This window comes from Microtus pennsylvanicus, chromosome 8 (genome assembly GCF_037038515.1).
Source record: "Microtus pennsylvanicus isolate mMicPen1 chromosome 8, mMicPen1.hap1, whole genome shotgun sequence".
NCBI lineage: Eukaryota > Metazoa > Chordata > Mammalia > Rodentia > Cricetidae > Microtus > Microtus pennsylvanicus.
The window spans coordinates 79,755,345-79,772,609 of NC_134586.1; the positions used below are offsets into that span (position 1 = coordinate 79,755,345).

The window sequence follows — 17,265 nt, forward strand, 5'->3', positions numbered from 1 at the left end:
TCACCCTATAAATAGAATTTTTAGTAAACCTAGGTCACAGATAAGCCAAGAAAATAGAATCTTGTTTATATGGCATGAAATGTATCAATAAAATGTTTGACGCTAAAACTTTCAAGTACTGGGTACCTTTGATAGAATTATTTTTTAAAAGTACATTTTTCATTCCTATAGTGCTTCAACTTTACACAATAAAATCATCTTCAAAATCAGTATTTATTTAGGGGCAATAAAGAAAACCCACAATTCCTACTTAATGGACAGTTCCATGTAAAAAGATTCTCCACATGCCACTGATTAGCACCTTTCATTAAAATTCAAGCAGCATCCCAAGAACTTTCTTCTCTGAAAGGCACAGTCGGACTGAGCAGGGACCTGCATGAGCAAGCATGAGGCCCTGAGCTTGAGGTCTGGTACTGAGAACAGAAGAGAATGGAAGACCTGCCTAGTGGAGCTGAAGTACCTCTCTCCTGCCACAGCGTGTCACTCTTGCAAAACAAATACTTTTGAATTTTTATAAGAGAAAAACTGTTTAAAAGCAAATTGCTAAAATGACTTAATTCCTACTGAAAAAGCAGCTTGAGCAGTATTATTTATTATTCATTATTCCATATATCTGGCAGTAATTTTTGTAATTTAAGTAGAAGTTTATCTAACTTATACAAATTAAAACAAAGCCCAGTAGAGCAATCATAAAATCAATGAAGTCACTCTATCACAAAGAAGAAATAACTATTTCAGTGTTTTAAGTGGCAGGCAGATGGGCATTTCATAGAGTCAAACAAGGGAAAGCCAGGCACCAGTCTGTGACTCACTGAGACAAAGCAACAGTGGCAGAACAAAGCCTTGGACAGGAGCTGAACCTGCTCAGGCAATGTTAAATCACATCTACACGGAACACAGCATTCATAAAAAAGATACAGATCTGAAGATGGTAGGTAAACATTCATGAAGTAAGCTATTCATAAATACTATATTAAGTCATATAAATACACATGCTTTTTGAACAAAGTTTATTCTATTTCAGACAGGGTCTCCTATAGCCTAATATGGCCTAAAATTTGTTCCATGGCCAAGAAGAATCTTGAACTTCTGATTACCCTGTTTCTAGATACCAAGTGCTATGATTATAGATATATGCGACCATGCCTGATTTATTTTGTGCCATGGATTGAACCTGTGCTGCACAGGTCTTATGGCAATTGAGTTATATCTCCAGCCCCATAAATGCATGTTCTAATTTGCAGATAATAGTGCAATTAAAATTACAATACAGACATAATAGTACCCTTAATCTATTTTATACTAGGCTAGAAAGACCAAAGTTCAACAAGTAATTGGTGATCTGATGGCATCAAAAGTGAACTTTGCCAATAAAAACTCCATTTTTACCACTTTAACAATACTGACTTAAACAAATGTCATTTTTGGCTCACTACATTTCAAAGACTGCTACACTTAATGCCTGTTTCCTTATATTAGCATGTAAAGTATTGCTATTCTAAAACCAAAAAAAAAAAAGACTTTGGGTAAAAGAGAAAAACCATAAAAGAAATCTAACATTATTTAAATCACAATACAAGGAAAAAGAAAGGAATGAATAAAGCTACAAATAGAAATACTACTCTCAACTTACATCTTTTAAGTAACCTTTTTTCCCCTCAAATAAAATGAAGGTGATGAGAACTGAAAACATTTTAACTTAAGAAGGGAAAGAAATCCTCTGGAAAGAAAATTAGAGCAACACAGAAAACTGCAGGACTTGGAATTATTATGATACACTATTAAAAGGCTAATATTAAGCAAATATGTTATATAGTATGTGAATCAGATTTATAGTACATTATATATCTAATGCTTTAAAGAAAACCCATCCTCTAGAACTTTTCAAAGTTTGGTTTAAAGTTTCCAAGTACAAAAGCTATATTTTCTATAAAATATTTATAAATGTACAGTTTATTCAAACATTGGTAAACAGTCTTATAAACTTTAAGACAAAACTTCAATAATCATTTTAGGGATTAAAGGATTTAAAAAGACTGTCCTGAATCTGTAATATCTTATAAGTTCAATAAGCTTTGTGTAACACAATTAAAACTTCAACTGCCATAGTAATTTCTTAGTGCAGCAGGTATCAAAATAAAAGTTTGGGAGGATAAATATCTTTGTTATTAACAACGCTGGATATATCACACTAATTAGATGGTTTTTATAGAGTAAATTAGATAGTTTTTATAGGAATGTGTATAATATTAATTTTTCCACTGATAATTTCACTAGTGTAACAAATTACTTTATAGTCACATTCAAAATGCTGGTCCTGGAAAGTAGAAGCTAAAAGCTTGAAGAAAAATAAATTTTAGGCTTACAGATTTACTTGTCTAATTATTGATTTGCAAAAGCTTATTTATACACTTTGTTCAGGATAGCAAAACACTGTACTCAGTGAAATGAAATAAACTGTCTACTGTTCAGGTACCTTTACACTATCTTATAAAACGTTCAGCATTAAGATGGGTTGGCTAGGACAAACACTATAGTCCTTATGTTCCACTTCTTGAAAGGAAAAAAGTCAAGAGACTTAAGTAAGCATAATCTCCAAATTCATGTCAAGACTGATAGAAACTCTGCCAATTAATTAAGAAGATATGTCTTCTCCAAGTTAAGTTCCTGAATATTTTTTTAAACATCTGGCACATATACCTTGGTAAAACTGTATAATCTGCTTTTATTATAAGCTATCTGGGCAAGTGCTTACAGTGACTACACATTCTGGTACAGATAACTACGTCCCTTATTAAATAAATTAGAATCCTAACAAGCCTGAGCAATCTAACCCCATAACAACACAAGAGACCATTAAAGATTAAAAGAAAAATAAAAAGGGAGAAAAGAATGAGAAAGCCCTTCAGCAAATACCTCAACAAATAATCACTCAGGCAAAGTCAAACAAGTTTTGAAAGGGATCTGCTTTGACAGATGTTCTCTGGAAAAGCATACGCTTGGGGCAAAACGAAAGATTTTGTCTGGTTTTGTGTGTGTGTGTGTGTGTGTGTGCGCGTGCGCGCGCGCGCGCTTAAAGTTGCAATGGACTAATTTTTCTATATGCTGAAATACCTTAGTTTACAAAAAAGCTTTTAAAAACTGTTGTGCAGAAGCCTCCCTAATCAATACTTCAAGACATTTACCGAAGTCACTCAAGTTTATTTAGATTTGTTATAGGTACAAAATTAGTCACAAACACATGCATCTCCACTCCACAGCACAAGGATTAAAAACTCTGAAACCTCCACAAAGCAGCAAGAGCCGCCTCATCTCTCACAGCCATAAACAACCGTCCATATTGCTTTGCTTGGAGGGCCTACACATAACTCATGAATAAAGCCTCACGTTTTCACAAAAGTTGAAGTAAAATCTAAAACAGAAGAGTATCAATAGTAATAAGATTTGAGAACTGATTCATAAAACGCAAAAAACAGGTATTTTGGATAACACTCGTTCACAGGAAGTCAAACACCACAACATGATCGTGCAAAGTGTACTCACCAGAGCTCATCCCTTCTTTCTCCTACACTTGAATTCTATGCTTCCACAACTTTGCTACTTTTCCAATTAAAAATGCTGCAGCCTGCTATACTCCATCAAATGGCCACGTTCTTTAACCAGGAGAAACATGTTAGAAACTGAGCTGTCACATTTAGAAGAAAAAGAAAATAAACAACGGCTTCTTTGTGGGGAAGCATAAAGCACTTAGGCCGGTATGTGGGCCATGGAATGCCTCTGGCCGCTGCTACTGCTCTTCCAGTCTTGTAGTCAAATGTCTGCCACATTCCTCCGTTCTGTATGGTGTCTCAGCAGTAACAGATCAGAACTGGCTAGCAAACAACTCCTTCCTGAAAGTAAGCTCTAATTTCTTCTTCTGCAGTGAAATGAACCAAGTTTCTATGCAAAAGGATGAGTGACAGCACACCCAGCCAATCAGCTTGGGTTTTTCAGGAAAATCACCCCTTAATTCATTCAAAATTAGGTCATATGACAGACACTATTTGAAATACTATTGGCTTACAATGAAAGTAATGTTTGACTCTACACAGGATAAGGCCACCCATCTATGCTTCCCTGGGCTGAAGACAATCTGACTATAAACGGTACTGTAAATCAAACACACACACTCAAACACACACACACACACATACACACACACACACGCCTTACCAGAGCTTCCCAACTATTAAAGGGCCGGAGTTCTATTATTTTCTGAGCCTTTTTCTGAGAACACTGAGGAATTAGAGTCAGTTCAGCAATTGAAGCATCTTGAAGGAAGTGGAGAATTTTGCCTTTATAGCCATCCTCCATCACTTCTTCACCACTGCTATAGTCCTCGTCCAGGGAACTGCCAGCATCAGAACCTGAATCGTACTCGGAATCTTCTACAGCTTTCTTAGGATTAAATACATTTTTCTTACGTTTCTTGTTAAAACCATTTTGTGGTTTCATAGAAATTTTCTGTTTCATTTTAGTTTTAGTTGTGTTTTTAGAATAATTTTGATTCTTTGCAACTTCTTTTCCATTTGTAACCTCACTCTGTGAAGCACACTGTGCATCTGTGTACAAAAAAAATACAAACGTCGTAACTAACTTAGAAATATATAAATTAAAAAATATAAAACATAAGACTTCAAATAAGGGAAGTGTGGCATATAAACATTACATTTTCCTTGTGAACACTGAAGAATTCAACCACAACCTACTGTCAAATCTTAACATATATTAGGAGCAATAAAACAGAATGTGAAGATAACAATAAGATAGAAAGACTTGTTTCAAAAGTAGGTGATAACTTCCTTTTAGACATCCATCTGCTTTCTATCCAAGGTGCTAGGATACAGATGAGAGCTGCATGTGCCCAAACTGCCCCCAAAGCATACAGGAGCCCAGGCCTCGTCGCACCCTGATGGAAGCAGTAGAGCACTGTCACTATGCCTCATTAGTTTACCATCATTTATGCATTATCTAAATACATCACTTCAATGTGCCACTACTCTGTATCTCAATGAATTCTAAGCTTCCTGTGAATAAAGGTATAGTTTCTCTTACATGATTTTCATAAGAAAATAGGCACTAATTATTCTGTAAATCTGCCCTGACCTTCTGAATCTGTGAGTTCCAAATTTATGGATCCAACAAGCCATATAAAAATATATTAGAAAAAGAATTGGACCTACATTGAATATGTGTAATTATTCCCTACTTAAGATAAAAGCAATTTGCACAGTATTGTAAGTAATCTTAAAATGATTGGAAGCATATGGAAAAATGTGTAGGTCATATGCAAATATCTTGCCACTTCACATTAAGGGAACTGATTGAGTGCCTGAGTGCCAGTTGATTGCTAGTATCAGTATAGGTCCTTAAAAAAAAAAAACCACAGATAATAAGAAGGGAGCATATTCTACTTAAAATTTTTATTTTCTATTTATTCAAAGAGTTTCCAGAGTTATGTTATTATATGTTCATGCTTTTGTCCATATAAAAACTTAATTAAATGAATTAAATAAAATGAAAATCAAAGACTTTGGAAGTCATCTTTACAATTATGTAATGCTGAGTCTATTTGATTCTTGGGTGGAAACATTACAACCTAACTTTGTGTGAGCAACTCTCTCCTCCATCACCTTCTGCAGTTCAGAGCTCCATATGGATTGAGAATCTGCTCCTCCAGGGTGATAATAGTCTTGAGTTCTTAAGGCCAATGCTTTCCAACTTCATGCAAATACAGGCTAATAAATAAGCTAATAAATTGCAAGATTCATCCTGACACATGTCAAAATGTAAATAACACAACTTAAAGGTTGCCTAACAATCAAGAAAGATTGTGTAAAAAAGTCATGTACTATTTTGACTTTTATTATGGTGAAGAACAGGTCAAAATATATGAGAATTTGTTATGTAGAACATTTCACATCATTACTCCCAGCATCACGTGCAAGTCAGCACCTCTGCTCCTCTACCGAAGACATAGGGCTCAGGGAGGTATGCACACTGCCCATTACTGATTACCTTGATCTTCTGCAAACACTTTGAGAGACTCCAAGGCTTCTGTGTACATCCACTCATGTTCCTTGAGCACTTCTCTTAGTTCCTGAAATTAAGTTATTGATTTTTTTCCATTAAAAATGTGAAATTAGCAATATGGAAAAATATTTGTGCTCTTTTAAAATGCAATCACCAAAAAAGTAAAGAATTCATATCACTACCACTGTCTTTTGTGACAAGGTCTCACTATGTTGCATTGGCTGTCTTTGATCTCATGGAGATCCATCAGCTTTTGCCTCCTAAGTCCCAGGACTAAAGGTGTATACCACCTCGCCTCGTACTGTCATTGTTTTAGTGCTACTCTATAAATCCTTTCTGTCTAATTTAACTTCACAAATACAGTCTTCAAAAGGGATCGGCATGTGACTTTTTTTTTTTTACTTTCTAGCTCTCTTTAAAGTATTTTAAACACTAAAAATCAAAATCTACTAAAGTAACCAAAAGAGGTATTTCATTGTACAGCTAAACATTCATTAACTACGAGGTTCAACCTTTATTGTTGCTAGGTTTTCTGTTGTTTGAGACAGGAATTATGTAGCCAGAGATGGCCTTGAACAACTGATCCTCCTGCCTACTAAAATTATAAATTAATTCACTACCACACTGGTGTAAAACATGTAATTCATTTTTTTTTTAATGTAAGAAAAGGTCTCATGTAGTCCAGTCGGCTATGCAGCCATAGATGTCCTTGAACTTCAGATCCTCCTGCCCCACCTCTTTGGTGCTTGGATAACAGGCATGCAGTATACATGTTTCTAGGAATGAAGCCTAGTCTCTGTGTAAATATGGCGAGTGTATTCGACCACCTATACTATATCCCCAGCTAGAAAACATGCAGATGTAATACATGTAAAGAAAAAGAGTAACAAGACTGTGCATTCAGTTGAGATGGATTGACTCAGCACAAAATGGAATACATACAATGTAAACATTTTCCAAATGTTAAACCAAGTATGTTCTTCAATATGCAGTAATGAGATAGTGCAGAGGTATCTTTAAAACAGTGACATGCTTGACATGAGACATTAGTGACACTGACCATTTTCATATTGGTCAACAAGGGAGAAGAATGACCTCTACAGAGTATGAAGACACTGAAATCAGCACTGCAATTTAAAACTTTCATGAAAGAGTTGAAGAACGAACATGATGGAGACAAGACAGCCTTTTGCACTTAAGGATTCACAATTTTACTACAGTTATGTTTATTATGGTTTTATTTATAATGCTGACACCACAATTAGTAAACACAGAAAATTAACTAATCAGCAGACAATTTAAAATATTTATATAATACAGAGTTTGCACATGGTTTAACTCAAACACTACTTTGTAAGACAAACGTAGCACACACTACATTTTTGAACACTTCTACCCTTCTTACCTGTTTATCAAAATTTGGAAATTCCTTTTGCAATTTCAATACAATACTTTCCTGCTTCTCCCAGCTGCTGCTGGCTTCTGCAGACTCATTTGATTCTTCTCCCTGAGGGGTGAAGGGGGGGAGAGAGGAAAACAGACAAGATCAAGTCTTCCCCACTCTCTTTTATCTGTATTATCTAGCAATTGAGCTGCTACAGTTCTCTTTTAATAGCCGAAAAAGAAATAACTAGCTGTGATTGTTACTCCCTGGCACAGAGGGACAAGTTGACACTCTATAAAGACAGGTGCAAATCAAGTCCTATTTGGGGCATATAGCCTATGTATGGGGCTGTTCATACCTGAGCTGCACAAGGCCAGAGTTGAGTAACCAACAACGTAAAAGCAAACTATAAGCATATCTATATGGATAGAAAGAAGAAAGCTGCAAGCATTTCATACCAAATGTGATGCAGTGGGCTGGAGTACAGTGAGAGTCGCAGACTACAAGTCTCCACTATGAAGCATCAGAAGAATAAGATTTTGAACAGAGGAACAATAGTATTTGGAGAAAATATTTCAAAATCCTCAGAAATTAAACTCATACCAACAGCTTCACTTAGCATTACTGACCCTGAACATAGTCATACCATCTGAGAAACGAAACAAAGTTGATGGGACGTTAAGGAACTGAAACCTCGCATTCCATGAGGACACCAAAGTCTCTAAGACAAGCACTCTGAAGACTACAGTGAGACATAAACAAGTGACAGGGCAAATAAGCAGGTGTTTTCCCACAACACATTCCTAGACCTCCGTCATACCAGAGGGTATGTGTTCATGTAGGTACATGTGGATGCCGACGGTCATGTGCACGTGGAGGCCACAGGTTGACAGCAGTGTTCTCCTCAGGCACCCTATACCTTTGTTCACAAAGGTGCTCTTAGTGAACTGGCTGGACACCAAGCTCCAAAGATTAGCCTGTTTCAATCTTTGCTACTGGGTTTATACAGGCTCACCACTGCACAGTTTTTATGTGGATGCTAGAAATCAAAATTCAGTTTCTCATGCTGTACCAATCTGGCCATTTTCTCAGAGTATCCTGGTTTATCTGTTAAAAAAAGATCTGCATTAGGCCTGACATGGTGGTACATGCCTTTAATCCCAGCACTTGGAAGGGAGATACAGTTAGATCTGAGTTCAAGACCAGCCTAGTCTACAGAGCTAGTTCCTGGACAGCCAACGCTACATAGAAAAACCCTGTCCTGGAAAACCAAAAATCAAACAAATTGTATTACTTTTATTTGTGTGTGGTGTGTCTGCTGTATGTGTGTGATTGCTTGTGGAAGTCAGAAGAGGTGTCAGATCCTTAGGAATTGAAATTATAGACAGTTGAGAGCCACCCAACATGACTGCTGGGAACCAAACTTGGGTTCTCTAAAAGATTACAGCAGTTCATAGCATCAAGTGCTATAAAGCACTGAACCACTCTTGAGACAGGGTCTTTGTAGCTCAGGTTAGCCTTGGATTTGCTATACCACCAGGATGACCTTTAACTCCTGATTATTCTGTCTCCACCTCCCAAAAGCTATAGAAATAAAGGCTCTAGCAGCCACAATTCCGTTTATTTCAGTTTTGTCTTAAAAAATATTTCAAATGCCTATCAACAAAGAATGGAAAAACAAGCCATGGTGTGCATGTGTGCATGTGTGTGTGTGTGAGAGAGAGAGAGAAAGAGAGAGAGAGAAAGAGAGAGAGAGAGAGAGAGAGAGAGAGAAAGAGAGAGAGAGAGCGAGAGAGAGAGCCACTAAATAGAATATTTAATTCCAACACTAAGAGGGCTGAGCGACAAGGACTACCATGAATTCAAAGTGAGCCTAGACTAACTACAGTATAACTTTCAAAAGATAAACAAACAAAAAATATGTGCTACATCTTGGATAAACCTTCACAGAGGATATAATGGCTGTATTATTACATTTATAAAAGAAACCCCAGAATATGCAAATCCAGAGAGAAAGAAGGTAGACTCCTGATTGCCATGGGCAGGGGAAATGAAGAAACAAGGAGACCCTCCTTTTGTGTATAGCCTGCCATAATGGAATCTGAAACATTCGGAACTATATATACATGGTCACAATACCCAACACTGGTCCTAAACGTATTAAACTGCCCATGCCAAAATGGTAATTTTATGCTGTGTGAATTTCTCTTCAATAAAATATGGAGCTGGGGTGAATATAAGCTTAACATGTACAAGGCTTTGGATCACATCTCTAAGACCCAACAATAGCAATGAAAGCACCTCCACAAACAGGTTTCTGGAAAATGGTTTTTTGGAATGAAACATACGACATCACAAATGAAGGACTCAGCATTCAGTGGCAGACGTGCCTATCATTTGCTATTAACCTTTAGGATCCCATTCTTTTATCAGCTGTAGTCAATGTCAGCTGAAAAGTACCCCCAGTGGTCAGTGGCACTTGTCCACAGAGCCATATGAAGCTGAACCCAAATCTGTCTGAGTGGGTCTAGAAGTTATGATTAATCCTATGGTTCCAGCACCAGAATACATAGCTAGAACACATGCTTACCAATGGCAGAAAGCACACATTAGGCTGTCAATCATGAAGTATGGACCATTATGTAGGAAATACCACATTAAAGTGCCAAGAATTGCCGTTCTCACTCAAGCAGTAATCACAATCACTTTCCTGAGGGAATTGCAGAAAACAAATTATCATTCCAGCCCAAAGTAATACACCTCCTTGGCTCACGGCAAAACTGGATGGGTTTTGGAGAATTTATTCAGAGCAATATAAAGAAATCAGATAATTCCAACTACAGTTGCTATTCCAAATTTGAGGTTTTAACTGAAACTTGTCTTAGCCTCCCAAGTACTGAGATTAGAGACACTTTCTATATAGTATATATTTTTTTAAACTATAGAGTGGCTCCATACTTCATGACTTACAAGACCAATGTCTGCTTTCTGCTGCTGGTAAGTGTGTGCTCTAGCCACACATTTTGGTGGTACTGGGGCTTAAACTCATGGCCATGGATAGGGTGATAAACATTCTACCACTGAGCTATGGTCTCAATGCTATTTGTTATGCCTTGACTTTATTGAAACCTTTTTCTCTTCAAATGCCTTTTATTTTTAGACAGAGTCTCACACAGTCCAAGCTAGTACTGAACCAATCACGTAGCTAAGGATGACCTTGAACTTCTGGTCATCTTGCCTCTACTTTTAGAATACTGACATTACAGGCCTAAGTCTCTACACCTATCTTTATGTAGTACTGGGATCAAACTCAAGTGTTTTGTGCTGGTAGGCAAGCACTGTACGGACACTCTACAACCCAGCTGCAACATGCTTTAGTGGGGCTACTTACAGCAGGAGTTTACCACTGGATGGGTCTAATGATTATGCAAATGCTCTGTAAGCCATGTTTGTAGGTTTCTACTGTCTTTATTTAGTCAGTTGGTCTACTGAAGATAGGGCTGAGTTTGGCTTCTTAGGGTTGTCCAGGCCCAGGCTTTAACACATAATTCTTCAACCAGTATTTACAGCACTATGGGAAGTAGTTTATAACCACATAAAAGAAACAAAAAACTTTACACATGGTTTATAGAACTCTGGCTTAATTACTAGAACCATCTAGCAGCACAACATAAACAACTACTATGATGCAGAATCACTTATGAGCTGCAAAAACAGAAGACTGATTTACTTGGGTGAACTTTCTGGTATAATATCTACACATTCAGCACAGTCTTTTTTCTTCCTTTTGAAATTCTACGTTTATTTATTTATTTTGGTTTTTCGAGACAGGGTTTCTCTGTAGCTTTGGAGCCTGTCCTGGAACTCGCTGTGTAGACCAGGCTGGCCTTGAACTCAGAGATCCATCTGCCTCTACCTCCCAAGTGCTGTAATTAAAAGCATGAGCCACGCACCGCCCAAAGATTTTATTTATTTTTATTTGATGTGAATGGTGGGTTTTTCACCTGCATGTATGCACCATATGCCTGCAGCTGCAGTACCTACAGTGGCCAGAAGACAGCATTGGATCCTTGAGACTGGAGTTATAGAAGATTGTGAACAACACGCTAAAAATTGAGTCTAAGACCTCTGGAAAAGCAGTCAGTGCTCTTAACTTCTGAGCCATCAAACTAGTCCTACACTCAACATACTCTAACTCTGATACAGCAATTCAAATGCACTTACACGCTCCACTCGTGGTTTCTTTAGAGACTGATCGTCATTCAATTCATCCTCCTCATATGCCTCAGAAGAAGAAGATAATTTTCTTTTTCTGGGTCCACCACCTTTTAAAAGAGAAAAACACACTCAGAATTTTCACAAAAAATAACAAGAATCAATTTAAATCAAAAGTATTAATTATACCAATATTGTTACTTGACAAAGGGGCTATGATTCTTCTACAGCTACATAAGTAAATTAAAGAAAAAAAGACTGCAACTTTTCAAAGAGAAGTCACTGTTACACTTCATTCATAAAATATTACATCACCAAGTAATTCTACAACAAGATAATATTGAGACTACGGGTTCTCACAAATGACAAACCGCTGAGAAGTAAAAAATGTTACTCATCAATCGTAAGCTATCAGAACAGCATCACTGATAACAGTAAATAAGCACCTACTGCACAGTAGGCTTTACGCAAGGCCTTGTATAAACTATTTTTCATTTACTTTCAGAACAAATCCACAAAAGGGTTACATTTCTATTTCACAAATCAGAAAGAATGAGGATGCACTGGAGGGAGGATAATCTGTCTCTGTCTCTCTCTCTCTCTCTTATGTAAACAGTGTTCTGCCTGTATGTCTGCCTACACCAGAAAGCACCAGATATCATTATAGATGGTTGTGAGCCACCATATGGTTGTTGGGAATTGAACTCAGTACCTCTGGAAGAGCAGCCTTTTAACCGCTGAGCCATCTCCCAGGACCTCCTAGGCCCATGTTTTTAACTCATTCAAGGTGAGTATATACTTGACAGCTTTTAGAGTTTCAAGTTTAAAACTTCTCAATATGATGGTTCCAAGAGAAAAATGAATCCTAGTTTACTATAAACTAACAATCATGCTAGTACTAATACTCAAAGTGTTCTGTTTCATTTCATAATATACCCCTTCTGCACATACAACTGACTTTCAGCATCTACTCTTAAAAGGAAAGAGTAAAACCACCTCATCATCATACATACAGTAGATGTAAGTATCGATAGTAAATATTTTCCTCATTAAAAGAAAGCTGAAGCATGATTAATAAAAACCCACACAGATAGTGAGGTTCAACCTAAAGACCAGAAAAGCAAAGGAGCCTGCCACTGGGTCTTAGCTCAACCTCAGTCCGAAAATGGTATTCCTGCCTCTAGGAAACTTCAGAATGAGACTGTGTCTGTGAGCTATTACCTCCCATTTTATATTCCTCTCTAGGGCTGGGATTAAGGGCATGAACCACTGTGATTAAAGGTGTGCACTATTGCTGCCTGGTCTGTAAGGCTGTCTAGTGTGTCTGTTTTACTTTTCTCATCCGCAGGCAAGTTTTGTTTATTAAAATACAAATTAAATCCCACTACAAAAAGTTTCAATATAGTTTCTGCTATGTAACATAAAATGCTTAATTTTTGTCTAAAAAGAGACAGAATTGGAGTCTTCTCTCTGATAACACTGAAAACATCAACAAAATCTTTTTTTTTTAAATGTCATAAAGTAAAAAGTAAAGATATAGTCAGGTGGTCGGGGTGCACGACTTTAATCCCAGCACGCAGGAAACAGAGAAAGGCAGATCTCTGTGAATTTGAGGCCAACCTGGTCTACAGGGGGAGTTCCAGGACAGGCTTCCAAGATAGAGAAACCCTGTCTTAAAAAACTTTATATAAAAAAAAAAGTAGAGATTATGCATAGTCTTTTAAACTCAGTTGTAGAGGCTAGATAGATTGTTCAGTGGTTAGGCGCAATGCCCCTCTTCCAGAGGGCCTTGCTTCAACTCCTAGCATCCCAAATGACTCATAAGCACTTTTAGTTCCAGTTCCAGGGGACCCAGTGCCCTCTTCTGGCACATGAGCACCAGGTACACAAGTGGTACACAGACACATGCAGGCAAACGACTCAGTATGAATAACTAAAACTTTTTAAGTTTAAAAACCACCTCTGTTTATTGGCCAAGGGTGAGACTATCTATAGACTGTAATTTGTGCCAAAGCCAAGTATTCAAAGTCATGATTGGTATACCTATCTAAGAGTACTCACAGGCATTTGAAAAGCCTTTTGTTAGAAAAATATCCCAAAATATCCAAAATAATGTTGTCTTAATGACAGGTGGTATATTGAAGCTTATCTTCAGCTTACACAAATCTGTCATTCTACACAGCATCTCAAAGCGCATTCTATGAGAAGTAAGAATGTCTGATATACTGCTTTGTTCAGCCCAAGATTTAGAAACAAAAGTTATTTAACGAACAAGAAAGTCCCAATTTCCTGTTTATTTGTAATTTGCCACTTAATGATTAAGTGACAATAAAAACCAGGCAAAGATAAAAGGAACAAGCCAGATGGTTAAGATTCAGTGTAATTAGAAACTTCACCAGGCAGGGGTAGGTATCTGGTTTCTTCATAAATCCTTAGTACCTAAAATAGCAGGTGCTACCTATTAGTTGAATAGTAGATAACAACACCACCTGTTAAATTAATACATCAATTGAGATGTTACTTAAGACAAAAGGAGTTCCACACTATTATTTACACTCTTCACTGCCAAGGAGTCCAAGACCAGGAGTTGGCAGGACTATTCCAGGTCACCTAAGATATGGTTACAAAAATATCCTCAATATTCTATGCACAGGGCACCCACATAATACTGTGCCCTTGTCCAAACAGGCATACAAGTATTTAATGGGGAGGAAATGGTATCATACTTAGAATCCTCTCCAGTTATTCCAGTGAGAGGATAGAGAAACCCTGTGTCAAAAAAGAAAAAAGGAAGGAAGGAAGGAAGGAAGGAAGGAAGGAAGGAAGGAAGGAAGGAAGGAAGGAAGGAAGGAAGGAAGTCTATTGAATCTGTGATGACAGGTCTGTGGGCTAGGAAAAAACTACATTGGTTGTTTTTTTCTTGGTATGTACTTTAAGATTAAAAAAAAAATTAGTTTTTATTTGTCAGGCAGTGGTGGTGCACACCTTTAATCCCAGCACTCAGGAGACAAAGGTGAGTTCAAGGCCAGCCTGGTCTACAAAAGTGAGTTCCAGGTCAGCCAGAGCAACACTCTCTCAAAAAACAAACAAAGGGGCTTCTTTGTCCCCAGAGCCTGCCTGCAGCAAGCAGGGTGGGCCCTTTGTCTGCTAGCGAACCAAGCAGCAAGGAGTTTCGATCAGGGCACCTAGTGAGACATCATTGTGGTGAGTGAGTGCTGCGGCACCCGGGAACAGCCCGCCTACACTTCCTGATCAACCTACAGGGCTACACTGCCAGGTACCTCCTCTCTATTCCTATCCCATCCAGCTTACATCCAGATCCCCCTACCCCCTGTTTCTCTCCCCCCTCCCTTCCTTGGTGGCAGAGCGCCTCCCTGCTCGGCCCACTTGGGGGCTGGGTCCTAACCCAAAGCTTAGGGCAAAGGGGAGCTCGGGGGCTTCTTTGTCCCCAGAGCCCGCCTGCAGCAAGCAGGGTGGGCCCTTTGTCTGCTAGCGAACCAAGCAGCACAGAGTTGCGATCAGGGCACCTAGTGAGACATCATTGTGGTGAGTGAGTGCTGCGGCACCCGGGAACAGCCCGCCTACACTTCCTGATCAACCTACAGGGCTACACTGCCAGGTACCTCCTCTCTCTTCCTATCCCATCCAGCTTACATCCAGATCCCCCTACCCCCTGTCTCCCTCCATCCCTCCCTTCTTGGGGCAGAGCGCCTCCGTGCTCAGCCTGCCTGGGCGCTGGGACTGAACCCGAAGGTGAGTGCAAAGGGGAAGGTGGTAGCTCCTTTGTCTCCATAACCTGCCTGCAGCAAGCAGGGTAGGCCCTTTGTTTGCTAGCTAACCAAGTAGCAAGGAGATCCGAACTGGACTCCAGGAGAAACATCACGGGGGAGTGACATCTCTGGGAAGGTACATCAGTTGGCAAGAAGACCTGATCCTGTAAAAGAAGATCCATAGGAGAATATTGGGAAGAAGAGATGGGGAGACGCCAATGCAAGAATTCACCCAACAATCTGAAAAGCCAGCGACCTCACAACAGGAGGTCATGAACACCTTAATCAAGAAGAAGGAGAAAAAGCTGACTTCATGACAGGGATTGACACCCTTAAACAGCATATAAAAACGCCCTTATAGAAATGGAGGAGAAGTATAACAGAAAGTTCGAGGAATTGAGTAAATCAGTGAATGATACCCTAGGAAAGCAAGGAAAAACAACCAAGCAGATAATGGAAACAGTTCATGATTTGAGAAATGAAATGGAGGCAAAGAAGAAAACACAAACAGAGGGCCGGCTGGACATGGAAAATCTAGGTAAACGAATAGAGACTACAGAAACAAGCATAACCAGCAGAATACAAGAGATAGAAGAAAGAATCTCAGAGTCTGAGGATAACATAGAGAAAATAAACGCACTGATCAAAGAAAACAGCAAGTCCAACAAACTCTCATCACAAAACATTCAGGAAATATGAGACACAATAAAAAGACCAAACCTAAGAATAATTGGAGTAGAAGAAGGAGAAGAAGTGCAGCTCAACGGTCCAGAAAATATACTTAACAAAATTATAGAAGAAAACTTTCCCAACCTGAAGAAGGATGTACCTATGAAGGTTCAAGAGGCATACAGAATACCAAATAGGCTGGATCAAAAAAAAACATCACCTCGCCATATAATAATCAAAACACAAAATATACAGAATAAAGAAAGAATATTAAGAGCTGCAAAGGAAAAAGGCCAACTTACTTATAAAGGTAAACCTATCAGACTTACACCTGATTTCTCTATGGAAACAATGAAAGCCAGAAGGTCCTGGATAGATGTACTGCAAAAACTAAGAGACCATGGATGCAAGCCCAGACTACTATATCCAGCCAAGCTTTCGTTCACCATAAATGGAGAAAACAAAATTTTCCAGGATAAAAAAAAATTTAAGCAATACGTAGCCACAAATCCAGCCTTACAGAAAATAATAGAAGGAAAATCACTAACCAAGGAGTCCAACAAAGACCTCAATAACTCAGACATCTAGAGACCATTCACCAGCGCAACTCAAAGAAGGGAAACACACAAACCCTACTACTAAAAAAGTGACCGGAGTTAACAACCACTGGTCATTAATAACACTTAATGTCAATGGGCTCAACTCACCTATAAAAAGGCACAGGCTAAGAGACTGGATACGAAAACAGGATCCAACATTCTGCTGTCTACAAGAAACACACCTCAGCCACAAAGACAGGCACCTACTCAGAGTAAAGGGCTGGGAAAAGGTTTATCAAGCAAATGGACCTAAGAAACAAGCAGGTGTGGCCATACTAATTTCTAACAAAGTTGACTTCAAACTTAAATCAATCAGAAGAGATGGAGAGGGACATTTTATACTCATAACAGGAAAAATTAATCAGGAAGAAGTCTCAATCCTGAATATCTATGCCCCTAATATAAAAGCACCCACGTATGTAAAAGAAACATTACTAAAACTCAAGGCTGCCATCAAACCGCACACACTAATAGTAGGAGACTTCAACACTCCTCTCTCACCAATGGACAGGTCAATCAGACAGAAACCTAACAGAGAAATTAGAGAATTGATGGA

At 38.4% G+C, this 17,265-nt stretch overlaps 1 protein-coding gene across 2 annotated transcripts in view; it reads right to left on the reverse strand.

Moving 5' to 3' along the window:
* The window catches only part of Smarcad1 (SNF2 related chromatin remodeling ATPase with DExD box 1), a 73,311-nt gene that overhangs the window by 29,026 nt on the left and 27,020 nt on the right, over positions 1-17,265 (reverse strand). For both annotated transcript variants that reach the window (XM_075983932.1, XM_075983933.1), the window contains exons 6-9: positions 11,681-11,781; positions 7,478-7,579; positions 6,058-6,139; positions 4,213-4,601 (exon numbers count right to left, since the gene is read on the reverse strand). In XM_075983932.1, coding sequence (XP_075840047.1) covers positions 4,213-4,601; positions 6,058-6,139; positions 7,478-7,579; positions 11,681-11,781 — 674 coding nt within the window. The remainder of the gene's footprint in view (positions 1-4,212; positions 4,602-6,057; positions 6,140-7,477; positions 7,580-11,680; positions 11,782-17,265) is intronic.